Here is a 17,588-nt window from a genome sequence, read left to right on the forward strand (position 1 = left end):
TTACCAGGTTTTGATGACTTCTTGCTTGTGTTGGCATCATGCTATCATGCTACACAAGTTTAGTGACCTCTTGTAGTAATAAGACATGAACTTTTGGGCCAGGGATGTGGCTCATTGGCAGAACATATTCCTAGGGGTACACAGAAAAACTTGAGTGCTGCAAAGAAAAATTAAATGCAAACTCTTGTCTCAGATCCACCAACCTTTTGACCTCATGGTTGAACACTTGATATAGATGCCAAATAAACCCTTATGTATTTGCAAGTTATGAATACAGACCAGCATTTTCAGTGTTCTGTAATGCAATCCAGACATGCTATTTCCCTGGCAGTGTCTGCCTGTTAACACCAGCACTGTTAAAAAAGCAACTGCCACTTCTTTTTTTGGTGAGAAGATCCTCAGGCAGGAGAATTTCAATGCCAGGGCTGTACTTTGGAGATGTGAGAGTGCAGCGCTGAGAAAGAAAATCCTTACTTTTAGGCAGCTCAGCACTTCCCCTCAAACACCCTTGATCTGCATTTCGAATGATTTCCTCACATGCAAAACTTTGATGCCATCCAGTGTTCCCTGCTGTAATTCACTGCACCAGCCGTGGAGGAGTCTGTGCAGGCAAAAACCTCAATTAGTAACTGATGACCTCTAGAGTCCGGCGCAGTGGGCTGTGAAATAGAAACCTTAATTGTAGCCAGTCCTCCCCGAGCATGTGATTTCCCTTCTTTTGAAAGAGAAATTATTGCTCAAATCACAAGTGCAACATCTTTCTCTACATTTATCTCTCTGTGTCTTGACTGAATGTCCCATGGGGTTTTAGGCGTGTTCACATCTCCTCAGTCACCTTGGAGCATCTGAATGGAGCTTACAAAGTAGAGGAGGGAGATGGTGACATTAGGGACCCATATTTAAAACAACACCTGGTGAAAACCTACTTCGTCATCAACCCAAAGGTTAGTATCATTTTAAAGAGTCTGTGATCAGTGTGTGATTTCTGTGATTTAAAGGGAGGAGAGGCAAATTTTGGATGTACATGATTGTTTTTAGTCAGGGATCAGTTTAATTCTCTGCTGGTCTTTACCTCTACAGTGACTTTAGAAGTATTTAAAGGCTTAGTTAGGGAAGGTGTCTGGTGTGGATGTGTTCAAATATTTATTAAAGAAACAGGAAAGAGACAACATTTGTGTGCTCAGTGAGGCATGAGTGCCACTGCTGGTTTGGGCTGCTGTTTGTATCTTGTATCTGTGCCTGTGTGCTTGTGTGTGTGTGTGTGTGTGTGTGTGTGTGTGTGTGTGTGTGTGTGTATTGATGTTGCTTATGAAAGGAGCTCAGTGGGCACAACTTGGACACCAGAGAGTTGGGAAATTAAAGCCAAAAGACAAAGCCACAGGACTCAAAGGATAGAAGCCTAATGAAAGGAAATAGAATGAATATGCGAGAAAAAGAAAATGAAGAAGTGCTTTAAGATTAACAGAGAAACCTCACATGTGCCTTTGTGTGGGAATGCACGCATACACACACATCTACTTACACTCCATAAAATCCTCCATCATGAGGAAAACAGCTGACTGACCGACCGGTCAGACAGTAAGAAGCCATCTCCTCCTAATGGGGTGGCACTGCGTGTTAGGCCAGACCAAGGCCCCTGAGGTCTCAGTTCTGCCCACGCTTCTCAGATTCCTCCCTGTGAGGTGTGAGACTGACCTTCACTATCAGCTTTGACAGATGAAGACACTGAAGGGATTATGCAGCCCCCCACAAACCCCATAGCTGGCAAAGGGTATCACAAAATGACAGTCAAGTTCATGTCATTCCTTCGTGATTGTGCCCTTGAAACCCCAGTTTCAGCTTTGGAGACTGATTGTTCGGGAGATGATTGTTCTAAGATGAACCAGTGACAAGCAACCTCCAGGGTGCTGTGAAGCGTGCAAAAAATATATTCCGTTCAGACAGAGGATACTAAAATAAGGATGCGTGAGGTGTCTTCTCACTGGAAATGCCCCGATCCAGCTAGCACTCTAAAAAAGTTCAATCATCAAGATAGAGCTAAAACATGAACATATTTATTGATGAATGTACTTTATAACAATGTCCATTGTAGGCCTATTATTTTTTCCTAGGCTTCAGTCACAGCTAAGTTTTACTCACTCGAAAAAAAACAAACAAACAAACAAAAAAAAAACAAAAAACCCTTCAGATGCATGAAGGAGCAGGGGAAGAGGACATGGGGTGAAAGAGTGATGTTGGGTGGGACCGACTTGGCCAAGGGGGACTGGAGAGCAGGACATGGAGAGCAGGACAAGAAGGTGCAGAGGAGCCCTGGGACCAGCGCTCTGTTTCTTCTCTCAAGGGGGAGCGACGGAGTCCCCAGCATCTCTTCAGACCTCGACACACCCTGGATGGAGCCAAGATGAGGGCCTCCGTCCGCATGACGCGGTACCTGGAGTCCTGGGGGGCAGCCAAGCCTTTCGCACATCTACATCACAGAGACAGCATGACCACTGAGAATGGCAAGATCAGCACCACGGTAAGCCTAGCACCCCCACTCCTCAGTGCTGGGTCCCAAACAGCTCACTCCCCGACCCAACAGAGGGCTGCACTGCTCCTGCCATGGTAACTTTTGTTGGTGTTCTTGGGGTGACCTCTGAGTCTATGTCGCTCCAGGTTCTGACCTCCAGCGACCACATTTTAACCTTATAACCCCCCCCACTGTGTGCCATCAAAAGCAGCCATTGTGACAGACTTTCATATTCATCTTTCAGTCATAAAGTAGGAAACCTTGAGCATCCTAACAAAAAGGCAGATGAAGGCAGAATGTCCTTGAAGCCTGAGTAACATTATCATGACTGTTAAAAGCACTGATGTCCACAGTGTGTGGCCAGCAATGCACACGCCTTCGCTGTGGAGTGGAGGTCACTTCCGGTTGACACCACTCCAACTTCCCACATGGAATAAAGTACCAAAGCTCCTTGCAGCAGGGACACATGCAGTAACAGGGAGAGAGTGGCGAGCACACAGAGCCGCAGGAGAAAGGAGAAGTAACGAGAGTGAAGCACTTAGAACATAACAGCGTTAACCGTATTAAGGGAGCAATTGAGATTAAAAAGTAGTATCCAACATTACGTGATTCTCATTGACTGTTAGAGAGAAACCTGCCAGGTGGTCAGATGAAGGTGAGGTTTCCAGTCTCGCTGCACCCCACAGCCCCAGTCTAATAGTGACAGCTGTAAGCCCAGGTGGGGACTCCACATTTTCTGTTGGTTTCATTAACATTCGTGACTTAGCCCAACTTCTATGATGTTTTTTCAACTGAAAAATCGTGATATGACACAAGACTGTGACCTGTCAGTCAGCAAAGCACACGGCAGGACGAGCTCTGGAGCGTGCCTTCCAGGGGGCAGAGGGTTGCTGTGAGCATTCTAAGGGTAAGGGGAAGTCATGGCAGAGCTTTTACAAGGGAGAAACCTGACATATTTATGCTTTGGAAATAGGGATCAAGAACATAGTGGGTCCTGACAGAATTGATGCCCTCTTATTCTAAGGCTTCAGAGGTGCGAGCTGTGAAATAAAACCAATGCCTAAAGTTGAGAAATGAGACCTGGGGAGGCGGGTGAATCTCAGAGATAGTGAGGGGCAGGCTCCACGGTGGAGAGACAGATGATGTCATTAACGGAGATGACAGTTGCCAGGCGAAAGTCAAGTTGTTGAAGATGAAAAAGTCAAGACTTTGCTAAGGGATATCTGAGTGCAATGCGGAAGTGTTGATGGCTACACACACCAGTCCTGAGCTCAGCGGAAGGGGTCCATCTGGAGATGGAACCAAGAGAGTCATTGCATTTCAGGTGACCTTGAAGCCCTGGCACTGGGCAGAATCGTGAAGAAGAAGGAGGGAGCTTGGGATATGTTAGAAAGAAGCATCCTAGGGTCCCAGCATTCCTTCGGCTGCCAGTGAAAACAAATGCTCTTGTCAGCCTTATAAAAATAATGATTTGGATCTTTGTGACCCAATGCTGCATTTATTGCTAATGTTCATGGCTAAAAACTGGGTCTCTCATTAGGATTTTTACTCCACAACTCTTGGTTAGTTGACTGGTTGGTTGGTTGGTGTTTTAAGAAATATGAATCATTTATAAATTTTTGCATGTGATTGTTTACGCTGTTCTTTCTGAATATGTCTGAGAAACAAGTCTTACTTTCCTGGTGTTGAGTTGTGGTCATTATTTCTTATGTGTGTATACAGTGTGGTGTGACCCTGAGGTGACTGTACCCCTCATTAGCTGGCTGTGGAACCTCAGGAGTGACTCCAGTCTGACTTGAATCTGTCATAGTGTGTTGGTAGAAATACCACTTCCAGGGTAGGCTGGGACTGTTTATTACTTCCAACTGCAGAAAACTGTTTATAAACTCAGAGGACTCTTGGACGAATTCGGTTTCTTTAGTGCTCAGGTTTCTCCTGTCACAGGTTCAAAGGCTCGTGTTACTTAATGACAGTAAAAGGACGTTTTAAGAAAGTCCAGTGTCGCTCATTAGCCCTCCCGCTGTCTTATTTAGCTTTGTGACTCACAAGTTTTCAGAAATACCCATTGTGATTTTTATTAATACATTTCCAGACTAAACAACTGTCATTACAAGTTATTTCTTTTATTTAATCCCTTAGCAGAATTCCATTAACTCTATGCTGAATAACGCATTATTTTCCTTTCTATAATAAAGCATGGAGCCCAGTTACTTTTTAAAAATGTTGCCTTTTCTTAGTCTAAACACGATTCCTAATCTAAACTCGAGGTTCAAACCAGCTAACAAAAGTTTCTGTAGAGGTAACATTTCTTTCTTTATTCCAACTTTTATCCTCACTTTTTTCTCTAAAATGGATTTTTTAGAAGTCTCTTAATGATATTTCACTGTGAATTCTCCCAGGACTCTTCTAGTCCTCTTTCTGGAGCTTCATTTGTTACCTGTAGACTTCTTCTTTCTGGCCAGCGTTTCCTGGTTTCACTTACTTAACCTTGGTGCGTTTCTTAACAACCCAGTCAGACAGTGAAGACCGATGATAGATTTTACTGTTACGTTTGTGTTTTAAAGGATACTCTGATGTTTGTTCCAGGCCAAAGCCTTGTTTCACTTGATTGTAAATTGCTAACATTAACTCTAATAAAGATGGTCTGCAGGCCGTTATCAAATCAAATTTGTTAATATTAGCATGCCAACTTAAAAAAAAATCAGACAACAGGCCTGATACCTTGATGTTTAGAGTTCGTAGATTATATCAGCTCTCTAAGCATAAACTGATTATGGTTTATGGTTAAGTGCTTTTGCCCCACCTCGCTGATCACCTGTTACGTAAGTGCTGCTTTGCCTGCAAAACCAAGAGCCACATTATTTATCATTCTTGATGCAACATTCTTGAAATATGTTTTAATAACTCATAAATTTTTTTCATATAGGATGTACCCATGGGTCAACACAACTTTCAAAATCGCACCTTAAGGTATGGTATATTTTCAGCTGTCTAATTTTTAAAGCTTACTGCATTTATTTATTTCTGAAAGTAATCATCGTCAGTTATAGTCATTTCAAAGCCTTCTCCTAAAAGAGCAGCTACTTGTGAAAAGCCCCGTTAAATTGCTTCTAGCTTCTAAAAATAAGATTATTAGTGTTTGCTGTTAGAATCAGGAGAAGGAGAAGGCAAACACCACCTGGTAATCACTGCAGCGTGTTGAGTGCTTTTCTTGAAATAATTCTTCTTAATATGAACCTGTAGTAAGAGCTAAATTGCTGTAAAACAAATGTATTGCTTAAAATTAATTTTGCGTTGGATGCTGAAGATAAAAGCAGGCTAAGTCCAGCTTTTTATAATGGAGCTTCCCACCCTGCTCAACAAAGGAAGCTGTGTGCACCGCCATCCACCCGTGCCCGGACTCCCCATGATAAATCCTATGCCTTACAAGGTGTACCCCACCTTCATCTAACTTTAGTGCTCACTTTTACTTAATATTGGTTGTGAAATCAGCCTATACTTGGAGACTAGAAGATCAACATAAGATATAAACCCAAAAGGTAAAGCAGCTTTTCTTCCCCCACAAGGAAGTCATTTTATTGGAGGTTCAGTAGGCTTACAAAAATAAAGGAAAAACACAAGACCCTGTATATTTCCTTGTAGACTGTGCATTGTATCCAAGTAAAAGCTAAATGCACTTGGACCTCCTCCTGCCAAACCATGGCAGTAGCACACATTTTAAAATAGTTCTTCTGTATATCTTTATTGCAATGGGCTCTATTTGTCTTTTGTACAGAATTTGAAAGTTTAGTTTTGAAATATAATACTTGTATTCCCTATGGTATAAGAAGAATGTGGTTATTAGACCTTTTATAGTCACGTGTATATTTAAGAAAACTGAAGCTGATTTTAATATTACGTGCCCCTGAGAGAGAAAGCATAACCTCAGAGGGCAGCAAGACACTAGCACATGCGTCAGCTGCTGCTCCGAGGAGCTTCGTGGGCTTCCTTCTGCTTCCTGTCTTCCGTTGTCTGTGCCCTTCTCCATGCAATTCTGCTTCAACAGTCAGTCCTCTTACTAAATTGGCTCATGGAGCCCCAGGATTTTGTGAGGCATCTTCTGAGATGAGCACAGCCTGGCAAAGACCTGTCATTTTTTATCTCTACTAAACAATAAAAAAGAAATCAGATTACATCCTTGCAGCATTACTTTGCAGGAGATGTTGTTGCAGGATCACTTTGAGGAGGGGCAGTAACTGAGGCACAGTGGCTCAGGATGACACCCAGGGTCACATGGTTGGTAAAGATGAAACCAGATTTGCACCAGGCTCAGTGACTCTGAAGCTAGTGTTCCTCACCATGCCTCTGTCTTGTTGGCTTTACAAAGAGCATCTCCATATTTCTTTAGCTTTTCTCTGGGGTGGTTGGTCTTTGCTGGCCTCCAGGCCTGTGGCAAAAAAAAAAAAAAAAAAAAAATACCTTTGAGTAAGTCTCACCTGCGCCTCCTCCCACTTTTTTGGCTTTGGAAGATGGACCCTTAGAAACCTAAGACTCCAGCCTCACCAGGCAGCCAGCATCACCAGTGCTTTTAAGTCTAGAGAAGGACCCTGAAAAAACCAATGGCAGTAAATTAGCAGAGCATCAGGAAGCCAGCCGTGGGGCAAGGACAGGAAGTCAGTTGTGCTGGAAGTGAGAGGGCCAGAGTCCTTACTGCTAAACCGACAGCTCCTCAAGACTATCAGCCTTATGACTCCTTATCACCTTGAGGACAAAGGTCAACAAATTACACAGACTGTATTTCCCAATTGTGGTCCAGATAATAGGTGAACTCAATGGATAACATGCTGTTTACTGGTTACCTTCTAGGCCACCTATGTGATGTTGAACTCTTTTATAGGCATTATTTACGCTAACCTTAAGGAGAGTAACAGGCAATGCCATTGTTAGGCTGCACAAAATACTAAAGATGTGTATTTTCCTGTGCACTTCATCAAATTGAATTCAAGAAACTCAAATCTACTGGTGGGAGCAATAAATTAAAAATAAAATATCTGAGTTGCTCGTAACATCCTGTGGAGCTCCTCATCTGTGTGTAAGAATGTGTGAGCGTACTAGATGATTCCTAGGATTCTTCACCCTTTCAACAAAGAGTAAAGAGGTTGGGGATGTAGCTCAGTGGCAGAGTGCTTGCCTAGCATACATAAGACCCTGGTTCAATTTTTAGCACCAAAAACAAGAAAACAAATAAATTTGTCTTCTTCAAATAGATTGAAGTTTGTTATGCCAAACCTTCACAATTCAGTTGGCTGAATATAAGCAGATGACCCTGTAATATTCTGCCTTGTGACCTCAGACTGCCTTCAGCCTGTTTGAAAAGGTTAGAAGCACGGAATTACTAATAGAAGTTTCTGGAATAAAAAAAAAAAAACCCTATCTGTCTCATTAATGATGATCCTGTGTGATTTAATTAAAGATAAATGATGATGTGAGTACATATTTAATGCTCTTCTTATCTCTAGCTAGAGGCAGTTCTGATTTCAGGAGAGGGTTATTTTTATTGCAGATTACGAGGTGCATTCACTTAGCAGTTAACCCATCAGAACACACAGACTCTTCCCCTGTCCAAGACAGGAGGCCCAGGCTCATTAGGCCAGCTGGCAAAGGCCAGGCTGAGCTTGTTAATCTTTGCTGCCCGTATTAACTTTTAAAAATAGCCACAGCTTCTTCCTTCACGTCATTCTCATGTGAATTGTCAAGTTCTCTTTGAGAAGCACCAATTACTTAGTGTAATCTGCTCAGAAGGCAGCTTGTATTTTGGATAAAAAGGACCATTAGGTCAAGACCAAGTGAGGTAATCTACAAATGTAAGGAATTTTCTGTGAACACTGCTTTTGAAAGCTAAGGAACATTTAAATACATACAATTAAGCTTTGATATGCAGAAAATAAGAGTGTAGTCTTGCACATTCTTGAAACCTGACTAAGGAAAACATGAAAAAGGAATGGCTCTTTTGTCAGCCAAACCAGACTCTTGCATGGAAATTTCCAGAGCTGGTATGTTCTGTTATAAAATGAAGTTTATGGAAGCAGCATATCTAGGACTAATACATCTCTTAGGAAAAAACTTCTTTTACCTTAGACAGTAAATATGTATCTTTCAGTGTTGATTTTTAAAGCCTAATAAATTTCACCTTCAGTAAAAAATAACCAACTTCTGTAGTGAACCACATATCTGGCAAAGGGCTTTCACAGAATTTGTGTTTATAGAGAAAATCCACACATAGATTTCGTTCTCTTTTCTGTTGTCTTATTAACAAAATTAAACAGGAACCTTGGTATCATAAAAAAGTAGGCCTAATATTTATTTTCATGCTACTTTTTTAACTCATTACATTTCTTTTTCCATACAGAACCAAGTCACAAAAGAAAAGATTTGAAGAAGAACTGAATGAGAGGATGATTCGAGCCATTGATGGTATCAATGCACAAAAGTGAGTAATTTTCATCTTTGAGTGTCTCACTTCGAGCCCCATTATTTTAAAATGTTATTTTACAAAAATGTTTCACAGCAGCTCTGAAGGTACGGATCATGATAAAGCCAAGTTTTCTGAGGCAGTTCCCTGATTTCACTTGGTTATCCATCGTAATAGCTTTTGCTAATATTTGTCTCATCGTTTTTAAAAAGTGCTTTATCCCCACCTAGAAAATCCTTCAAGTCAATTACTAATAAACAAAATGAGAGGCAATCATGGAGAGAAAATTACTGCCTTGTGCGTTACTAATAGGGATTCTACATGGAGAAATCTTGAGATTGGTTTCTGTAACACTAACCATTCAGGATGCATTGATTCCCCTACAAAATTAGAAGACCTTGAGATGCCTGCTGTTCCAAACCCTAGAAAAAGATTAAAGTCTAACTTTGCAGAGGCTGATGGAAGGAAAATTGATTCTTTGGGAAGCAAAGACTTGCCAGTGTAGTTATCAATGAGCTAAGAGATGTAGAGAAGAAGCAAATTAGAGGACATGGTGATTTCTACTTGCTGGACAGTGTGGTTACACCCACTGGCCTTTTAGCAGTGCCTGAACCCTGGAGGACCTCATGGAGAACAGAGACTGGTGACTCGATGTGATTCCTGGGACAGAGGAGACACACTCAGTAGATGTTTGTAAAGTGACACTGTAGTGAAGACCAGCGTGTCTGCGTGAAAAGCCTTCATAGAAGCATTGCCAAAGTTATCATGCAAAACAGTTCTTGAAAAGCATAAATGTTTCTCACTTAAGAACTTTCTGTCTCCAGTGTAAAGTTACAGGGCCTCAGCTAATACAGGATTTTGCAAATTGCACAATTTATTCTGTATAAGTATTTAGAGCATTTATAGGGCTTGTAAAAATTCTCATGAACCTCCATGTGATATGCATTGTGTGTGTGTGTGTGTGTGTGTGTGTGTGTGTGTGTGTGTGTGTAAATGCATATGCACCGATGCAATAAAGGATCCATCGTGGTCAGGCAAGAGCTGCACATCAGATATCTGTCCTGCTGAATACCACCTGCCTAGAGCTTTTTCATTTGTTCCAAATAGACAAAGCCACTACCTGCCCCAGTGCCCAGGGCACACCAGCAGTGCCTACACAGATGCTGGGCTTTGAAACTGCAGCTCATTGCAAACCAAGACGCAGAACTCTTACCTGTAAAGCTACCCACAGCTAGAACCTCTGGGAGCCTCTTATTCTATGTGGGCAGGTAGAAGGGCAGACTCATTCAACCAGAGGAAATAGCAGCTGCCACCCCCCAGACCAACACACAGAATTCACAGAAAAGAGAAATCGTGTTCCTTGACAGTGATTAGCTGCCAGTAATAATATTTGAAAGCCAATCTTGAAAGTCACCCTCAGCATGTACTCAGAGGGACTCCTACCTTGTTAAGCGACCTCTGCATCCACCTCTTAGAATGTTCCTGCAGAAGAAATTAATAGAAAGTACAATCCTTAGGTTTGCTTTTGTTTTGCCAGGGTTGCTTTTGAAGCGTCTGCTCAGTATGTTTCAGTGTTCAAATGCATGTTTAGCCAACACCTTAGAGGCTCCATGCAGCTTTATTCTAAGAAAAGTTTTGTGTTGGTGTAAGTGCTCCTGCTGTAATTTTCCCAATGCATTTCAGAAGTCACATACAGAAAAGTCCTTTGCTATCCTCAAAAAGGAGAATTTTTAGATGGAAGCTCTTGCGCATATATTTGCAACGAATGTCCAGCCTGTTTTGTTATGCCCTCCTCATTAACTGCTCTTAGTTTGATATAGTGTTCTGATCTTTTAGTGCCTCCCAAGGATATGATTGGGGCTCTGGGTTTCGTGTATCAACCAGTCATTTTCTGCTGTTGACTTCAAACTGTAGATTGTTGTTTGTTCATTCCCTAGTTCATTTCCCTGCATGCGTGCGTGGTGGCAGGAGCTGAATCGTTCTGCAAGCTGGTCCTGTAAGAACCTTAACCCTATCAGGTTGGGTCCTGCTCCCTGCACCTGGAGTCACCTTACCTACCCTTTCCCTCCCTGGCTGTGAACACAGCCACGCTGGAGGTTGGGGCTTTAACCTGGGAAACTGGGAGAAGGACACAGACACGAAGTCCCCAGCAGCAGGACTTTGGAATCAGGATGAATGTTTTCATGCCGTGCGGCACATGGTCCAGGGGAACTGTCAGGAGACCATGGAAGAAACACATGCTTTCTTTCCCCCACCTTTGTCTCCTCTTGTTTTTCCCTGTAGTTCCAAAAATAACATTTGACCTTATCAGCCCACACAAATCGCTCCTATTCATTTAAGCAAGCCACATAATTAAATCTCTGGAGTCTTTACCAACCAGCAGTGAGAACTCAGACCTCTTTAGAGAATTCCCAAGGATGATTAAGTCAGTGGGTGTTCTGAAAAACACAGTCTCCTTAATCCTAAGGACCAGGTAAGAATCCGAGCCATCACGTTTTGCTTCCAGGGAAACCACCAAATTGGCCTTAGAAAAGAGATGAGGGTGCACTGGTGGGAATTCAGTCATCCGCCAGCCCTCCTGGCTCAGGAAGCATTGAGTTAGGCTCTGAGGACACTGGATGGGCAAGTCCTGCCCCGAGACCTTCCTGTCCATCTGCATGATACCTGGACTGGGGGACAGTGGTCTTCCAATAAAGTAGGAGCTGGCTTCATTTCCACTCTGAAAAATTCACTCATTTTGTTTCCAAGTTTTCCAAGGAGCATTTTTAAATTAGATTTTTCTTTGTCGATAAAGAAAAGAACTGTTTTTAGTAAGCCATCTACAAGTATTATTTATATTTTAATAAACACAGTTATAGAAGTGAATACAGTTAAAAATTATTTCAATTTTATTTTCTGGACTTTTTAATATTAATCACCCTTTGATTCTTCCAGCTAATCTTGTAAAATATAGTAATAGCGTAGTTCCATAGCCAGTATAATAAGAAACACCAAAAATTTTGTTTCTCTAGTACCTAAAGCTTATAGCCTTGAATCAAATGCTGTTTTTATTGGTCTCACATCTTATGGCAACCTGGCCACAGGTTTCCCTGCCTCAGTTGAAATGCATTGTGCACAACTGGGTCTTCTCGTGATGTAAGCTGACTGCTCCACGTCTCTGCCAGTGGCCTGTGTGTGGAGAGCTCCACGCAGACTGAGTCCCAGCACCAGGGTGGAGTCAGGAGGTGGCTAATCTGGTAGAAGCATCTCATTTGCTTCTTCCCCAGCTCCTCCAAGGCCTTAAATGCTTTATCTCCCTGAATCATTTTAGGACATCAGAATCCACAGAAATACAATATGACCAGCAGATTGGAGGATTACTACATCAGGAAATTTATGTGACTTGGTAATTATTTGAAAAGTATAACATGTTTTAGAAATTTTTCTAAAACAATTACCCTTTGATATGCTAGTATATACTCTATATTTGTACATGTAAATAGATATATATGTATGTATTTATATATGTATATATAATTATGACTGCACCTCTAAACAGAGATGCAGTCATAATATAGATATATGTAGTTGTATACACCTATGCACACAAACATATAGATACATATATATTTGAGATTGTGTTTTTTCTTGTTTTTTGTTTGTTTTGGTACTGGGGGTTGAACTCATGACCTTGCACTTGCCAGGTGAACACTTGTGCCACTGAGCAAAATCTCCAGCCCTTACTGCGTTTTTACAGTTAGAAAACTTCTTGTTTAAGGAAAATAAAAGTACAAATCTTCCAGTGATGAGTGAACCAAATCAGCCAGCAATGTGTTACCAGTATTTTCAAATCATTTCCTTTGTGAACAGATTTGGGGCTTCCTTATAATGCTGTATTGATGGCTATAAGATGTCTTTCTGTTTCACCATGATTGACCTTAGAAACTGCGCCTTTACCTGCGGGCGGTGTCAGATACTCCTGTGCACCTCCTGTGTGGCTTATTCAGCATGGGGCTGTGTACGCCTTGGGGTGCAAAGTTTCCTCCTTACGCTAGTTCTCTAGGTGCAACTGCTTCTCAAAACAAATTTCTAAAAGTCTGTCAGCACAGGTACTGTACACTTCCTCATACTTTCCATTTAGTTTTCAACATTACAAACTTACATACGTGCTTATGTGTATGATTTTTATGTTTTCGTCAGCAAACCTGCTGGGCAGTGGCTCATTTTATTAGTACTTTTAGCCAGTTCTGGAAAACTGTAGTCAAACATGACTTTCACTTTCCCAAGATGTAAAAACAATGACGTTGAAAGGATTCTCGGCAAGTGTGGAAGAAACTCTCGCAGTTCCGATGCTCCATGTGAAGAGTTCCTTCTCCATGCTGAGGAAGGGTGCTTCTCTAAAACCCAGATCCTCCAGGAGATGGATGCGGTTACCGAGGGACCCAGTCTAGCCACAGGGAATGTGTTTATTGAGGAACATGAACCCCTCTGCTGGCTTTTCTCCTTAGGTATTTTGTTTGGATAACTCGAGTTTCCATTTGATACGACAGTAGGTCTGTACTGTAGACCCTCTGAGAAGAGCAGTTGGTGATTACAGAGGTTGTATTTGTAGATCACATTATAACCGTCTGTGGGGTCCGCAGCCACTAATTGACATTATGTTTAAAAAAAAAAAAACAAAAAAACTCAGATGGGGATGATTTAAAATCAAGAGACAAGGATGCAAATCATGTTATGGAAAGTAGTTCCAGATGTTTGGTTGGAACTTCAGTTTTTTGATATCTGTCCTTTTTATTTCCAGGCAATGGCTCAAGTCTGAAGACATTCAAAGAATCTCGCTGCTTTTTTATAACAAAATTCTAGAAAAAGAAGTAAGATAATTTTTTTTCTCTGTCCTCCAAATCCATCAGTTTTTCTGAAATGATAGTGTTGAACACTGTCATGAAATGGGCTCCTGCTTTTGCCCGCGGCACTTTGCTGCCTGAAGCTGTCTCAGAACCCTCTTTGGCTTTTTCTGTGATTCCTCTATGCATATATTATTTCAGTGCATTTCTTGCTGTCAGGCTTCTGTTTTGGTCCCTCCCGGATCCCAACACTTGGCAATAAGCAGTGCCGGCCCACTTCTGAATATGGGGAGAAGGATGAGCTAATGTGTCACTTTCTTAATGTAAAATTTTCTTAGGAAAGCCTGCCATGTCCTTTCAAAAATTGCTTTACTATTTTGACAAAAACAGGAGTTTTGCATTCAACTCCTGTTCAGAAATATTAGAAAAGCAAACGTTCAAGGTTTGTAGTGTCTACATCATTTCACACTGTCTCTCAAAGTCAGAGATATTGCCCACAAAGAGAAGCAGGCTTTTGGCTTTAGTACATCAGTTTTAATACAGATTCATTAAAATGAATTAAGTAATTATTGCAGGAAGGACAGCCATTCTTGCAGGCCAGCTTCCCTTCTTTGACCTTTTGTTTCATGTCGGTCTAGAGAAGCAACAAGATTTAAAAGTAATTTCCATCGTCTAGCCATTTAATTTCAGGCTGAGTTTGAACAAAAGCAGTTTCGTTAATGGCAGCATTTGTATCACTGGTAGTAAAATTCTGTTGAAAAAATTGAGTTCGTTACCTTTGGATGTTGAATAAAAATAATCAAATATCAAAAATATTTCCAAGCTTCATCAGGGTCAGGTTTCACAGGTGCCCCCAGACTTCCCACTGTGCTGGTGAACAGAAAGGTTAACCACCCACTTCCAAGTAATGGACTCGACTGCAGACATTTTACCAGTGTGGTGCTTGATGAAACGTGTTACTACTGATCACCTCCCTCTCGAGAGATCATAACAAATATGAAGGCTCCTTATTGTCTGTTACTTCATGATAGAATCTGTTTTCTTCATGAATAATAAGATGAAATTCTAGCTCATACCTCTGCACAAATCTAAGAAAGTTAAAAAATAAGGGTATAATTGAATGCATTGGATATAATCACATTTCGACAATTATGCTAATAAAGCTTTTTCATCAGCATGTATATTATCCTGGTTAGTAAAGCACAGCCTTTTCCAAAAAGAAAGCAAAAAACAGAAGGTAATCATTTCAAAATAGGTTTTCTTACATTCTCCATGTGTACATACTTACAGATACCCCTTCAAAGCCTATTTTAGAGAGCAGTGAAACTGAAGCCCACTTTTGTCCAGCTGTCTCCAGCCTGCATGTTAGGCCACCAGGCAGGGTAGAACAACAGGATACATGGGAAGGAACACATCAGTAGGCCACCTGGAGGGCCGTCCTTCACCAATAGAAACCGAGAAGCTGGAAGCCAAGAAACGCGTATGTTTTTCATAGCTTGAGAAACAGGTAACCCCACTGACAGACACTGGTAACCCCACTGACAGGATCTTTAGGAGGTTTCAGTGGAATGCCAAAGAATTTCTTCTCCTTTACTTTCATGCTAAGCCTTCTTTGGAGAGGTGGCGTAGCTCCACAGTTGGGAGTCCCAATTCAGTCTGCCTCCTGAGGGTCCTGGTTCCTCATGAGCTGTGTCTCCCCGACACTGTGGATCAGTCATTTTGGTCCACAGTTTTGTCATTCCCGGACAGGGACAGCGATGGCCTTGGTGTGAGAATTAGATGGGTGTCTCCATGAAGCTCTTGGACTGTCCGGCACATGGTAATGGCTCCTTGCAGTAGAGGTCGGTGTCATCATCTTAGGTGTGGCTGTCTAGCTCTGTTTCCCGTATGTCCCCAGGGGCAGCCCTGGGTAGGCAGCCAGCAGCACACAGCCCTGACAGTAGGAGGAACCCTGCTGATTGCACCAGCCAAGAAGAAGGAAAGAACAACCCATGACCATGCCCAGAACAAAGCCTGGAAATCTTCACTTCCCTCCATCTTTCCTTGCCACTCAAAGCGTTAAGATAAATAATAAAATACAGCCCTAAAATAAATGCATATTTATTACATTTCCTCCACACTGTTCAGAATTGAGATCGTGTGAGTGAAAAATCGTCTTCTTTCCCCAAATAATAGTGGGCACAAGACTCACAGGGGAGCCGGGAAACGGGCACAGTTCACTGGTCCCGTGGTTCACCCACTCCGCTTAGTGGTCAGGGCGCTCGCTCCCGTGGGTTTCCGAGCAGTCGCAGTCCTCCACTACGGTGCGTGGGAGGCTCTCACGGTTCTCTTGGAAGGAGGAAGCTCTGATTGCCTGAGATGAGCAGTCGAAGTGGGTTTATGCTGTGGCCTGTGACTCAGTGGTAGAGCTCTTGCCTTGCATGCACAAGGCCTTGGGTTCGATCCCCAGAACAAAACAAAACTAAAACTAGGTGCGAGAGCTGGTGAGCAGCTCCTGTCTCCAGAAGCATCACCCGGGTTTCCCTTCTGTCCTTTCAGTACCGAGCCACCGCACTGCCAGCGTTCAAGTACTACGTGACTTGTGCCTGCCTCATCTTCCTCTGCATCTTCATCGTGCAGATTCTCGTGTTGCCGAAGTAAGTGCTTGAGGCTGCCACTGGGCCAGACACTGTCCCTCGGGAGCCCGGGGTCCTCGGTGTGGCTCAGTGGAGGGGGAGCTCAGCACCTGCAGGTGAAGGCGCCGGGTTTCTTGCTTAGTCACAGTAATACTGAGTTTTTAACATGGACATACTAACTCACTTGATAAGGATTTCTTTTAAAGTTTTATTTGCTGTGCATAATGAATACATTCACGGAGTGCAGTTGGTACATGTATGTAACATGTTTTAAATCTTTTTGTGTCTCCTTGCTCTCCTCTGCCCCCAACACTTTATCCTCTTTTCATTTGCAAAAGATCTATTTCTTTTTTTCTATTGGCTATTGTTTTTCTTTAAAGAAAAAAAAAACATGCTGGGGGTGGTGCCATATGCCTATAATCCTAGCACTTGGGAGAACAAGGTAGGCAGATCTTTGCAAGTTCAAGACCAGCCTGGGCTACAAAGTGAGCTCAAGGCCAGCCTGAACTGCATAGTGAGACCCTGCCTCAAAAAGAAAAAAAATACCAATGTAAACAATGGTACAAAATTTCAAAACAAGATTGTAGGAGTGACACTGGTTAGTACACTGCTGCTCATCTCACAAGTCACAGACATGAAAGAATTGTCTATTTTTTATTTTGCTATTTTATAATTTTTGAGTTTTTCACACAAGAGAAACCATGCCTCTTTAAGCTTTCATGTCAGATTTATTTCACTTTACATTATAGAATCAAGGTGATTCTGTTTTCCTCCAAATGGTTCCAACACGTCTTTTCTTTCCATTGTGTTCCGATACCACATTTTCTTTATTTGTCTGAGATAAATGTGACCGCTTTGCTTTGATCTTGGTTTTACCGTGATGAAATGCTGCTCATGAAGAGTACTAAGGCCGGCTGCTATTTCTAATGAGGGACAGGCTTCCCCACTCTGTCCATTTGTTTTCACCTTCTGTGAGTGACACTTCCCTTCCCTTGGGGATTGCTGTTATGGATGATATTGTTGGGTGTTTTCTTGTTTTTGTTTTGAACCAGAGACTGAATCCAAGGTCACTGCAGCGAGCCATATCCCTTTCCTTTTTTTATTTTTCACTTTGCAGCAGGGTCTTGCTAAGTCTCTAAGTTGCCCAGATAGACTTGAACTTGCAGGCTTCTGGAGTCACCCTCCAGGGT

The 17,588-nt window shown here is 42.1% G+C and overlaps 1 protein-coding gene across 5 annotated transcripts in view; it reads left to right on the plus strand.

The window, feature by feature from the left end:
- Adcy2 (adenylate cyclase 2) overlaps positions 1–17,588 on the plus strand; it is a 396,939-nt gene that overhangs the window by 295,998 nt on the left and 83,353 nt on the right. For all 5 annotated transcript variants that reach the window (XM_063257949.1, XM_063257950.1, XM_063257951.1 and 2 more), the window contains 6 exons: positions 812–944; positions 2,342–2,518; positions 5,436–5,479; positions 8,898–8,978; positions 13,741–13,810; positions 16,322–16,419. In XM_063257949.1, the coding sequence (XP_063114019.1) occupies positions 812–944; positions 2,342–2,518; positions 5,436–5,479; positions 8,898–8,978; positions 13,741–13,810; positions 16,322–16,419 (603 nt within the window). The remainder of the gene's footprint in view (positions 1–811; positions 945–2,341; positions 2,519–5,435; positions 5,480–8,897; positions 8,979–13,740; positions 13,811–16,321; positions 16,420–17,588) is intronic.

The sequence above is a fragment of the Cavia porcellus genome, unplaced genomic scaffold (assembly GCF_034190915.1).
Source record: "Cavia porcellus strain 051 isolate PalLab524CR breed Dunkin Hartley unplaced genomic scaffold, mCavPor4.1 scaffold_11, whole genome shotgun sequence".
Classification (NCBI taxonomy): domain Eukaryota; kingdom Metazoa; phylum Chordata; class Mammalia; order Rodentia; family Caviidae; genus Cavia; species Cavia porcellus.